At 46.8% G+C, this 13,355-nt stretch overlaps 1 protein-coding gene across 6 annotated transcripts in view; it reads left to right on the top strand.

The window, feature by feature from the left end:
* Positions 1-13,355, top strand: part of RPH3A (rabphilin 3A) — a 272,724-nt gene that overhangs the window by 238,329 nt on the left and 21,040 nt on the right. For all 6 annotated transcript variants that reach the window (XM_042234677.2, XM_060401249.1, XM_060401248.1 and 3 more), the window contains 7 exons: positions 4,229-4,358; positions 5,832-5,918; positions 6,065-6,236; positions 8,043-8,081; positions 8,181-8,333; positions 10,078-10,164; positions 11,675-11,737. In XM_042234677.2, the coding sequence (XP_042090611.1) occupies positions 4,229-4,358; positions 5,832-5,918; positions 6,065-6,236; positions 8,043-8,081; positions 8,181-8,333; positions 10,078-10,164; positions 11,675-11,737 (731 nt within the window). The remainder of the gene's footprint in view (positions 1-4,228; positions 4,359-5,831; positions 5,919-6,064; positions 6,237-8,042; positions 8,082-8,180; positions 8,334-10,077; positions 10,165-11,674; positions 11,738-13,355) is intronic.

Raw genomic sequence — 13,355 nt, 5'->3', positions numbered from 1 at the left:
TTCTAGCCCAGGCTTAGTGCTTTCTGTACTTTGAGACTGCCCCCTTCACCACCATCACCACCACTGATAGCGTGAGAAGAACAAAATGTAACTACTTTCTGGCTAGATGAATCACTTCATCTGGCTGTGGATGAAGGGGAAAAAATGTGAGAACAAATGTGTGTCCAAAAAAAAGAAAGATATATATATGACACTGTGCAGTTACCATCCCCTGCCTCCATTAGCTTACCTCATTGTCTCATAACATTTGGTAATTGTATGGCATTGAAAAGCATCTTCAAATTTGTCTGCTCCAGACAACTTCAAACTGTTTCTTTAAATAGTGGGACCAACTTTCTGAAGGAAATCTAATTCGAAAGCTCAAACAAATGGAAGAGATAAACACAGATATACTCTGAATGAAATAGCTCTCAGCATTACTCCCGCTATAGCACTCCAGTGAGTGGCCCCAAGATGGTCTCTGAGGAACCTCTGGGGTGCCATAAAGCACAATTTGACAATGACCAACTTAGCCCAACACCTTCTCCTTTACAGATGAGGAAATTGCATCCCAGAGAGGCAGAACTCAAGGTCAACATCCCGATTTCTCCATCCGACGTTGGGGACTTTTTAGGGGAACAAGATGGCAGCTCAGTTGTTGGTGTCTTATCCCAACTTCTGAGAAGTCAGAGGCAAAAAAGATAGAATCATGTGTGCAACTTGGTACCTACCAGTGATCGAGGCCCTGCTGGTGTGAGAAAGGCAACGGAACAGAGCAGGGGGAGACTGGACTGTTCAAGAAGGCCCCCATGGCTCTGCTTGGCAGTAACAGCAGTGAGGTCTGAATAAGAACAGGGACTTGAAGGACTTCCCTAGTGGTCCAGAGGTTAAGACGCTATGATTCCACTGCAGGGATGCACAGGCCCATGCCTGGTCAGGGAACTAAGATTTTTTATTTACTTAAATGTAGGAAAAAAAAAACAAAAACAAAAACAGGGACTCAAAAACCAGACTGCCAGACTGCCTGGATCTGAGTTCAGGCTTTCCCTACCCACCTCCCTGCTGTGTGACCTGAGTACCTCACTTCACCTCTCTGCGCTTCACTTTTCTCATTTGGAAAATGAGGAAAAGAATAGTCTTCAGCTTGCAGTGCTGCTGGAAGGATTTGTTGAGGAAATCCACGTGGAGTGCCCACCTCTGTGCCTGGCATACTGTAAGTGCTCAGTAGACACTGGCTGCTGGTGTACTGAGACTGAGCACCGGGAGCCCCTGGATCTGGTTACCTCGCATCATTGCGTCATCCTATAAAAGCCATTTCTAGGGAAAATGTGGGGAGGGCCGGGGCAGAGGAGGAGGAGGAGCGTGTGCTGCCTTTGCTTTTTCACATGCTGCCTCCCTAAGCAGCCCTGTCAGATCAGGGTCGCAGTAAGCTCTAGCGCCCACAAGCTGCTTTGGCTCCTCCGTGGGCTCCCCTGTTGAATGGAACACAAAAAGAGAAGCTGCTATTTACAAGACAGCGACTAGAGCACTTTGAGTGGATGGCGGGACCGAGGAGAGATGGCCGTGGGGAGAGTTGGCATCAGGTGGCTGCCAGCAGGGCTGGCCAGGGACCTCCTGGACCCTGTGATGCCTAAGTGCCATCCCAAGGGTTCTCATGCTTCTGGTGTCCACAGCTGAGAGCCAGCACGTGGAAGGGTGGGCAGGGTCCAACTTCATCTGAGTCCACTGGCGGTGGCTGGAACGGAAACAGTAAGGTTTTGTTTGAGGGAAAAAGCAGATGACTTCAGGCTGCTGTGTGCATACTAAGTCGCTTCAGTCATGCCCGACTCTTTGCGACCCCATAGACTATAGCCCTCCAGGCTCCTCTGTCCATGGGATTCTCCAGGCAAGAATACTGGAGTGGGTTGCCATTTCCTTCTCCAGGGGATTTTCCCGACCCAGGGATCGAATCTGTGTCTCTTACATCTCCTGCAGGGATGGCAGGTGGGTTACCACTAACGCCACCTGGGAAGCCCCTCAGGCTGGTAGGAAGTGTCAAAAACAACGCACTTGAGATCAAAGCAGGATGCCCCCACAGGTAGAGTCATCATGTGCAGCCTTGTGCTATTCAGAGTGTGTCCTGGGACCAGTAGCATAGTGTGGAATCACTTGGGAGTTGTAGAAACACAGCACCTCAGGCCTCACCCCAGACCTGATGCCTTGGAATCTGCATTTTAACAAGATACCAGTGTGACTGGTATGCACATTAAGTTTGAGAAGGGTTAGCGTAACACATGGGCTTCCCTGGTGACTCAAAATGTCAAGAATCTGCCTACAGTGCAGGAGATCTGGGTTCAGTCCCTGGCTCAGGAAGATCCCCTGGAGAAAGGAGTGGCAACCCACTCCAACATTCTTGCCTGGAGAATTTCACAGACAGAGGAGCCTGGCGGGCTACAGTCCATAGGGTTGCAAAGAGTCAGACACGACTGAGCGACTAACAGACACACACACGCACACACACACAGTGTAGCACATAAGATACGTGGGTTTCAGTTTTAGCTTTGCTGCTTCCTAGCTGTGTGACCTTGGGCAAGTAATTTAACTTTAAAGAAAGTGCCTCACTTTCTTTACCTGCAAAATGGCTTATTAATAGTACCTCCTAGGGTTGGATGGCAAAGCGCTTCATACCATGCCAGGCATATAATAAGCACTATGTATTCATTAAGTATAAGATGCTATTATATGTCACTGGACATTGAATTCAGCTTGCTTTTGCTGAATACATATTTGGGGGGTGGGCTGCATTCATTCATTCATTCATTTGACCATCATGTGTGAACACTCACTGTGGCCCAGGCACTGTTCTGGCCCTGAAGACAAGATCCCTGACCCAGGGGAGTTCATAGTCTAGAGATGGACTCACAGTTACCTAATTACTTAATGTGGACAATCCCACAATTACTTATACATGAGACAAGTGCTATGCAGAACGGTTGCAATTAGAGTAAATAAAATGGGTAGTCAGAGAAGTTTTCTAAGGGGCAGGGATATTGGAATATGAAATATATATGGAATATGAAGGATAAGGGGAATCTAGACAGGAAAATTGTGTGTGTGTGTGCGAGAGAGAGAGAAAGATCACAAAGATGTGCAATGGGCAAAGGCATGTTTCAGGCACAAGGAACAAAATGTACAGAAACACTGAGGCAGTTAGGAAAACTAGAACTCAAAAAGACCAGGGTAACCAGAGCAGTGGTTCTTAAACTTTTGCCAGAATCCCCTGGAGGGGTTGCTAAAGCAGATTGCCAGGCCCTACCCACAGACTCTCTGATTAGGTTATTCTGGAGTGGGGCCCAAGAATTTTCATTTCCGACAAATTTTCAGGAGACACTGATGCTGATGGTCTGGTTATCAGACTTAAAGAACCACTGAACTATAATACTGAAATAAAACTAAGAGGGAGAAGAAGTTTAGGGTTTTATCCAGGGCCAGACCACATGGGATCACAGAAACCTTGTGGAATGGGAACCAGCTAAAGGTTTTAGGGGGAAGAGGGAGTGCCATGATCAGATTTATGTTTTAGGAATCTCTCCATGGCTGTGGTGGGGAGAACAGACGATAGAAGGGGATGAATGAAGACACAGGGACTGAGAGGTTCCTGCGGTTCCTGCAGTCACCTGGAGGAGAGATGTCTGTGGCTTGGCTGAGGTGAAGACAGAGAAGTGGGTGGATTCTGGAAATGGTGTGGAGTTAGACACAATAGGACTTGGTAGGGTCACTGAATGTCAGGAGAGTAGGGGCTCAGGAAGACCCTCTAGGTTTCTGATTGGAGCAAGTTAGTGGGTAGCGCTACTGCTCCCTGAGAATGGGAGCAGATTTACTGGGGGTGGAATGAAGAGCAGCCAGGATGAAGAGTTGAGCTGAAAGTGCAAGTTTGAGACCCAAGTGGAGACATCATGTAGACAATTAGATAAAAAGATCTGGAGTTCAGAAGACTGTCTCTGGAGGAGGTGACAGGAGGAAAGATTAAAGTTCTTAATCTGAAGTTAGTAGAATAGACAGGCTTTGGGGTACAGGGAAGGGGTTCCATGATGTTCTGAAATATATCAGAATGTATGTACCATTTTTCTGGGGAGTGGCCCAATTAGTCATCATCAGATACTCAAGAATATGTGCCCCAAAGAAGGTTAAGGCCATCAGCCAGATATTGAGGGAGCTGCTGGTGGCCCCTGGTCCTGTAAGGCCCATATAACGCTGACTCTGCTTCCAGGCGCCTGGTGGACCGCCTAGAGAACATGAGGAAGAATGTGGCCGGGGACGGGGTGAACCGCTGTATCCTGTGTGGAGAGCAGCTGGGGATGCTGGGCTCCGCCTGTGTGGTGTGCGAGGACTGTAAGAAGGTACCATCTCCTTCCCCTTCCCTGCTTCCCTGCGCATCCCATGCAGAGGGCCTAAGCCTGGGGTCCAGCCTTTTGGGGGCCTTGGGTCTTAGGGATGGAGCTTGGATCGATTCCTTCTAGCATGCTCTTGTGCCTGTTCATGGTTCCTCCCCTAGATGTCATGCTGACCCTTCTGTCCCCTTGGAGCTCTGCTCCATACAGGATGAACTTGGGAGAATGAGGCAGAACATGAACTATGGTTGAACCTACAGGTATTCTGGCTTAGCAAGATATTGGTCATCCTAAAGAGGATACTGGGGGACTTCCTGGTAGTCTAGTGGTTAAGACTCCATGATTCCACCACAGGAGGGTGCAGGTTCAATCCCTGGTTGGGGAACTAAGATCCCACATGGCAAAAAAAAAAAAAAAAAGTATGCTGGGCTTATGTCTATATACATGTGTACATGGAAAGCATACACAGCATGCTCTACCCTGGGTTATAGTACAAGCCATTTTAGAAAGCCTGTCTCTAGCCAAGTTAGGCCAAGTTAGACTTTGGTCTTCTTAAGCATTCACTCTTTTTTTTTTCCTTAAGATGTTTTGACATGTACTATTTTTAAAGTCTTTATTGAATTTGTTAAAATATTGCTTCTGTTTTATGTTTTGTTTTTTTTTGGCCATGAGACATGTGGGATCTTAGCTTCCCAACCCACACCCCCTGCATTGGAAGATGAGGTCCTAGCCACTGGACTGGCAGGAAAGCCTCAAGCATTCACTCTAGGGGCTTGTATGCTTTCCACCTTGTCTGCACTTGACCATTCCAGGACAGAAACACAACTGTCCTTGGGTCTGTCTGATTCCCAGGAAAGGAATTCAAGGGAACAATCCAGCTGGAGAGGTCCATAATATCACCTGACTTCTCCTGCTTGGGGTCCCAGTTAGCATTTAGAATGGAGTATTGGGGAAAGGTTATCTACTCCAAAAAACCTGCCTTCTGTAGTCAACTAGATAGTGAGAATTTTGTGACCTATTTGTTTTGACTGGCAGGAAACTCAGCCAAAAGTATCCTGTTCCATCACATAGTCACAGCATCTACTCAGATAACTTCCTTCTTTGTAAGGAGTTGAACCTGTAGTCGTAGTCTAGCTTGTCTCTAATTCATTTGGGAAAGAAAGAAGAAATAAAGAAACAGATAAATAGTTGCTCTTTAAAAAATTATGTCAATGATCTCCCTGGTGTGGATGCTGAAAACTCAGGCCCCACAGAGACTCTTGGAGAATCCCTGCGTTGAGGGCTTGGGAATGATTCCAGTTCTTGTTATCAGAAATCAGGACTCAAATTAGAACTTTATTCTAACTGGCCTTGGTCATGGGAGGCAGGTGAGGAACAAGGGAGAACAGGGCTTTGTTGCCACCCTTCCCAGCCACTTCCGATTACCAGCAGCTCCGAGCCTGACATATCTTGAGTGTGCACTGGGCTGTGTTTTGTCTCCAGAATGTCTGCACCAAGTGTGGGGTGGAGACCTCCAACAACCGCCCACACCCTGTGTGGCTCTGCAAAATCTGCATCGAGCAGAGAGAGGTGAGTGGATGGGTCCCATTCGGTTCCCGGAGCCTATTGTGTCGGTGCTCTGAGGACAGGGAGCAAAGTGGAAAATTAGCATTCATCAAGACAGGAGCAATAGTGCTCAGCTGCCATGTCTTCATCTTCTACCTCTCCTCCTCCAGGTGTGGAAGCGCTCTGGAGCATGGTTCTTCAAGGGCTTCCCCAAACAGGTCCTCCCACAGCCTATGCCCATAAAGAAGAACAAGCCCCAGCAGCCAGTCAGTGAGCCTGTGCCTGCTGCCCCTGAGCAGCCCACTCCTGAGCCCAAGCACCCTGCCCGAGCTCCAACTCGAGGTAGGAAAATACAGTTGCTGCTTTCAGGACCAAGGACAGATCTTGGCTAACTGGTCTACCTGAAGGGTGTCCTGGCATCATGTCTGTGTTTCTACCCAGCTGGTGGACAGCCAGCCAGCCTCTGGGCTTTGGTCTAGAACTCCTATGTCCCTTTCACAACTCACCATGAACCCTTATCAAGAGAGTAGCACAGGGAACTCTCCAGCAATGCCAGGCTGCCAAAAGGCTTTGTTGTCATGCCTGATGGAGTGTTTAGAGGTACAGCAGAGGTGGAAGTCAAAATTAGGAACTGAGAAGGACTCCCAGCACCAAAGTACGCACTGGAGTCTGGAGGGCAGGGGATTGGAGGCTTGCTGAAAAGGCCTTATTTTCTCCTGATATTTCTTATATCAATCACCAGCAAATCTGAAACTAGACTAATTAAAAGTGAAAGATGAATAAAAAGGAAATTAGCAAAAAGAAAATTACTGCTACTATGGATATTATCACTATTATCTATTATTATTAATTATTAAAATGATAATAAAAGAGTGACAAAACAGTAAAAAGAAGAAAAAAAAGTGCCCAATCATAGCTTCTCAAGGCACCCAGTAACATGTCTGACTCTCAAAAGGCACTCAACAAATACTTTTATCCTGGCAAGGCATGAGCAATTTCTGCTCTTTGCAGAGACTCACCAAACTGTCAACATACCCTGTAGCCCTGGGTTTCCATCACTAGAGCATCTTTCTCCCTGGTTAAGCATTACTCCCTCTAAGATGAAGACTATGGCATAACTGCCAACATCTTGAACACCTGAGCCCAGGAGTACTTGAATTTGAGTTCCAGCTTTGCAGCTTACAAGTTGTGTGAGCTTGGATGAGTAATCTAACTTCTCTGAAACTCTTTCCTTATCTATAAAATGAGGTTAATAACTCATGGGGTTATTTTGAAGATTAAATGAGATGCTATAGGCATACCTCATTTTATTGCACCTCGCTTTATTGCACTTCACAGTAATTGCAGTTTTTCACACACAAAAAATGATTTGTGATCAGTGATCTTTGATGTTACCATGGCAATTGTTTTGGCATTTTTTAAGCAATGAAATATTTTTAAATTAAGGCATGTACATTTTTAAAGACATAATGATATTTCACACATAATAGATTTAGAATTATGCCTATGATATGAACTTTCAATATTCTTTTAACAAGCAATTACTGAACACCTAATGAGTTCCAGGCTCTGTTCTACACCCTAGGGAGTCAGTGAATGAAGCAGATAAAATCTGTACTTTCATGCAATTAAAGTTTGGTAGGACAAACAGATGCTCAACAAACAGCAAGTGCAAATACAATAAATATCAGGTAGTTATAGGTGCCTGGAAGAGAAGTGAAACAGGTAGAGGGGATAGAAGCTTCATGTTGGGCAGAATGGTCAGAGAAGGGCTGTCTGAAGAGAGACATATTTGAGAGAAACTGACCAAGGTGGTTAAAAGTGCCCATAGAATCTTTGGGAATGTCGCTTGCGAAGGGCTTGAGGTTGGAGCATGCCTGATGAATCCTGGGGAGAATCAAAGTAAGTGAACAAAGCACATTCTAGAAAGAATACAGAGGTGATGATCCCAACTCATTTGCAAAGGAAATAATGTGATGTTGTAAGCAGTCTCTACATTAGAGGGGAAATTGGGAGAGGAAATTTTTAATTTTTTTTTTTTTTAGCTCTTAGGAATGGTGGACAGACCCTTTTGTGAGCTTCTTAAGTGATGCCTCTTCAAAAACATCAAATACATACCCCTGGTCAGTTTTTTCTCTCTCTCTGCAGGTGACACTGAAGATAGGAGGAGCCCAGGTCAGAAGACAGGTGGGTTCTGCTGACTCTGTCTTCTACTCTGGGGACAGGAGTCCTTTCCCCCATTCCTCCAGTCCCCCTTTCTACATTCCATTCATGCTTTCCTTTCAGGCCCTGACATGACCTCAGCTCCTGGGCGAGGAAGCTACGGGCCTCCTGTGCGCAGGGCCTCTGAGGCACGAATGAGCTCCTCTGGCCGGGACTCAGACAGCTGGGACCAGAGCCACGGCATGGCTGCTGGGGACCCTAGCCAGAGCCCAGCAGGTGAGAGAGATGGGCAAATCCAAACAGGCTTCCTGACGGAAGAGAATCAAAAGGAATGGGGAGGACAGTGTTTTATCCATTTATTCACTGGCCATTGGTAGACATTCAGGGAACACTTGTTGAAGGAGTGAGTGAGTCAATGGATGGATGAACAAAGACCAAAATGAACAAACAAACAAGCTGTGCTAATGCAGGACCCTGAGGCAAGGCCTGGGGACTAGTTAGCCCAGCCAGGAGTGCAGGAGTGGCCAGGTACTTTCTGTTCTGAGCGTTCAAGCATCTCTCCTGTGGAAACAGTTTCAATTCAGGACTTACCTGGTGGTCCAGAGGTCAGGACTCAACACTTTCCATTGCAGGGAGCATGAGTTTGATCCCTGGTCAGGGAACTAAGATCCCACCAGCCACTCAGCATGGGCAAAAATAAAAAGAAAAATAAATAATCAGGATTTCCCTGGTGGCCCAGTGTTTAAGACTCCATGCTTCCAGTGCAGGAGACACGGGTTTCATCCCGGGATGGAGAACAAGGATCCCACATGCCACAGGGTGCAGCCTCCCCCCAAAAAGAGAATTTCCTATAAAGCCTACACATTTTTATTTCTGGAAATAAAAGTTATACATTTTTTTTAAAGATCTAAATTCAGGAAACGTAGGATCCAGCTCAGCGAGGTGAGCGAGGACAAGGCATTCTTCCGGGAATGTCTTACCTTCTGGGCACCAGGAGCTGCTATGTGTACCATCCACATTTGATCCCCCAGCAGCTCTGCAAGAGGCAGTAGCTCCTAAAAGTCTCAGGCAGACTCCAGAGGTCAAACACCTGACTTCAAACCCAGGCTCTGCTACTAACTAATCAGGAGACACTAGGTGAGCTCCTTAACTGCTCTGTGCCTCAGTTTACCCGTTTGTAAAATGGAGCTCATAAAGCACTACCTCACAGGGTGTGAAATTAAATAAGTTCTTATAAATAAGCATCAGCCCATTGTTATCAAGTGGGTAGAGTTATTGCCTGCATGAAGCATATGAGGTTCAGTGAGGGTGAGTGACCAGCCCAAAGACACACAGCTTATAAAAGAAAAATCTGGGATGCAAAACTAAGTCCTCATGAAGATAAGAACAGTCTTTCAGGACTTACTCAGCTATCCAGTGGTTAAGACTCAACGCTTCCACTCTAGGAGGGGCACGGGTTCGATCCCTGGTTTGGGAACTAAGATCCCATATGCCACAAGGTGCGACAAAAAAAAGAAATCTGCTTGACCCAAGCACCAAAATAAATTCTAAATTGATTTTTAAAATCTACCAGATGTTGAGTGTTTACTACATGCCAGGCACTGTTCTGAGCACTTTGCATGTATTGTATCATTATGTGTCTCCACCACAGCCTTGTGAGCTAGTTACTGTTATCCCACTTGACAGATGAGGAGACTGAGGTCCAGAGAGGACAGGTCATTTGTGCAAAGTCATAGATGTTGGGAGCAACATCACAGAACCTGGGCTTTTCAATACCCACACTGCTGCTGTGACTTCTCAGGGTGATCTAAGTACTGAAAAGAGAGAACACACTGAGGAGAGGAGTGGAATGTCTGCAAGAGCCGAGAATGTCAGGGAGCTGCCTCCAGTTCACACCCAGAGGACCGTACCTTATGCCAACTCACCAATCCCAAGCTTCTTCCTGCTTTGACTGTATATGTGTGTGTGCCTGTCTGTGTGTGTGTGTGTAACATGACAGGCTCTTTTCTTTCCCCTACAGGTTTGAGACGGGCCAACTCAGTCCAGGCTTCTAGACCCACCCTGGCCTCAATGCAGAGCCCAGCACCTCCCCAGCCTGGGCAACCAGGTACCTGCCACCCACCTGCCCACCCAGGTCATCACTCAGCTGTGACTGCAATACCTCCCACCTTTGCTTGCAGAATCCGCTGGGCTTTTTACAAAGCTGCAGCCACTGCCAAACTCTAAACTCTTCCAAGACCCTTAGAATGAGTAATACTAGAATAGAATGAGGCTGGGAGCCCAGCATGGGTGGGAGGGTGTGGGTAGCATCATATCCACCTAAACGCAAAAAGTGACAGTATTTCATCCCCAGTGTGTCCCGCCTTCCAGTATTGTCACCCCACTCTCACAATTCTTACCACATACAACTACCATCTGCCCTCTTATTTCCTTAATATTTTCTCCAAATTGACCTCCTTTAAAAACATAGACTGGAGACAAGTTGTTAGGACCACTACAATCTCTCTCTCAAGGAAGTTGGTGCCATCCTGCAAAGACCCTCTTCCTAAATAGTCATATTCACAGGGACTGGGAGTTTGGACTTGAATATCTTTGGGGGAATGCAATTCAACCTACTGTGAAAGCTATTATAAAAATTAGTATACTGGGTCTTCTCTGGTGGTCTAGTGGTTAGGAGTCTGCCTGCCAATGCAGGGGGACATGGGTTTGATCCTTGTTCTGGGAAGATCCCACATGCCATGGGGCAAATAAATCAATGAACCACAACTACTGAGCCTGTGTGCAGAGCCTGTGCTCTGCATCAAGAGACACCTGGGCGATAAAAAGCCTGCGTACAGCAACAGAGAGTAGACCCCACTCAGCACAGCTAGAGAAGGCTCACACTCAGCAACAAAGACCTAGATATTAAATTATAATTTAATTTATAAATTAAATACAGCTTTAAAAGGTTAATGTACTGAAGATAAAAGAGCACGGTGATATTCTCAGTACACTGGCCTACTGAAGGTTTGGAGCCTGAGGCCTGTCCTCTTTGGCTTTTTCAAAAGGGACACTTAAATAAAGGTTAGAGACGTGTTAAAGAAAAGTAGCACCACAGTAAGACTTTTCCCATGATGGGATCAGTATCGAACCAATGGAGCTCAGAATGGCTTTCTCACTGCATCGTTGAATGTTATTTTTATTTCATGCCCCAAGCCTGTGGCTCTCTCCCACATCCCAAGCTTTGGAAATGTAGAGAATCCTCTGGACTGGTAATGACCCTGTAATAATGGTGGACACAAAACATGGGCTCGCCTGTTACCTTGCAAGTGGTTCTTATTCCATTAGCTCGTTGCCCTCATAACAGCCAGCAAAACATGAAGAGCAGGTATCACCAGCCCCACTTCACAGTGGGGAGGAAGCTGAGATTCAGGAAGGAAGGATGGGGCTTGAAGCTAGGCCTCTCCAACCCCAGGATCCCCGCAGTGGGACTGTTCCTGCACCCCTGGATACCTCTGCACATCATGCACCGCCCCTAGGCCTGTGTCTGCACCGTGAAATGAGGAGGGCTTGGGGCAAACCCTCAAATGATGCCGCCGTCTCTGTTCCAAGCTTCTTTCTCTCTTTGCCTCACTCAGGACCCCCAGGAGGCAGCAGACCCAGTCCGGCACCCACGGGACGCTTTCCAGATCAGAGACCAGGCGAGTGTTTGCTTCTTTTTTGTGCCTGTATGGGTGACCACCTCTGTTTCACCGATTGAGAGAGAGAGAGAGTGACAGAGACAGAGATAGAGAGACAGAGGTGGAGAGAGAGAGAGAGCAGGGGCTACCAGACATTGGCCCATTCTGCATCCTGAGAGCTAGCCGATGATCTCTAAGGGATCCCCCGAATTCTAAAACTCTAGAGAGTCCGTACTAACATTTGATGGACAGAAAATGACAATACATTTAGTGGTTAAGAGCACAGGCTGCCTGGATTCAAATCACTGCTTCTTCACTTCCCAACTGTGTGACCCTAGGTAAGTCACTTAACTTCCCTGAGCCTCAGTTTCCTCATCTTGAAAATGAGAATAACACAAAGACCTACCTCATAGAGTTGTGAGGATTAAGTAAACTGAGACATAGAAAACCTTAGCACGTGGCCTCTGCCCATCACCTGCTGCCCCTGGGCCTGTATCTACACTTGTGAAATGGAGGCAGGGCGGTGCTTGGGGCAAACACTCAAATGATGTCGCCTTCTCTGTTCCAGACTTCTTTCTTTCTTTGCCAAGATCACTCCAAGTGACAGTGATTATCACTGATACATATGTAACAGCCCCAATCAATACAGCGCATTCACTGCTTGCTAATGTACCAGTTACTGTACGACATGCTCAGTTCCTCAGTCACGTCCGACTCTTTGTGACCCTGTGGACTGTAGCGCACCAGGCCCCTCTGTCCATGGGGTTTCTCAGGCAAGAATCCTGGAATGGGTTGCCATTTCCTCCTTCAGGGGATCTTCCTGACCCAGGGATCGAACCTGTGTCTCCGGCATCTCCTGCATTGGCAGGTGGATTCTTTACCATTGAGCCTCCTGTGCAAATATTAGAAAAAAAAAGCTTAAATAATTGCTATTACTTTGTCAACAAAGGTCCATCTAGTCAAGGCTATAGTTTTCCAGTAGTCATGTATGGATGTAAGAGTTGGACGATAAAGAAAGCTGAGCACCGAAGAATTCATGCTTTTGAACTGTGGTATTGGAGAAGACTCTTGAGAGTCCCTTGGACTGCAAGGAGATCCAACCAGTCCATCCTAAAGGATATCAGTCCTGAATATTCATTGGAAGTACCGATGCTGAAGCTGAAGCTCTAATACTTTGGCCACCTGATGTGAAGAACTGACTCATTGGAAAAGACCCTGATGCTGGGAAGGATTGAAGGCAGGAGAAGGGGATGACAGTTGGGTGGCATCACTGACTTGTTGGACATGAGTTTGAGCAAGCTTCAGGGGTTGGTGATGGACAGGGAAGCCTGGCGTGCTGCAGTTCATGAGTGGCTGAACTGAACTGAACTGAACTACTATTTGAGCACGTTCAGGTCTTAAAATTCCCCATTTTGGGGATGAGGAAACTAAGGCTCAGAGACAAGTCACTTGCTCCAGGACACACAGCTGAGATTCAAACCCAGGCTGCCTGGCTTCAGAGCCCACACCAGTGAGTGCTCTCAGTGAGGTCTGTTTTGCCTCCATTTGAATCAGCCCACAGGTCTTGTTATAAAACATAGATTCCAAGGCCCCATCACAGGGCCTTTAGATTCTAGCTGGGGCCCGGGAACCTGCGTTT

The sequence above is a fragment of the Ovis aries genome, chromosome 17 (assembly GCF_016772045.2).
Source record: "Ovis aries strain OAR_USU_Benz2616 breed Rambouillet chromosome 17, ARS-UI_Ramb_v3.0, whole genome shotgun sequence".
Lineage (NCBI taxonomy): Eukaryota > Metazoa > Chordata > Mammalia > Artiodactyla > Bovidae > Ovis > Ovis aries.
This window is presented reverse-complemented; position numbering and strand designations above follow the sequence as displayed.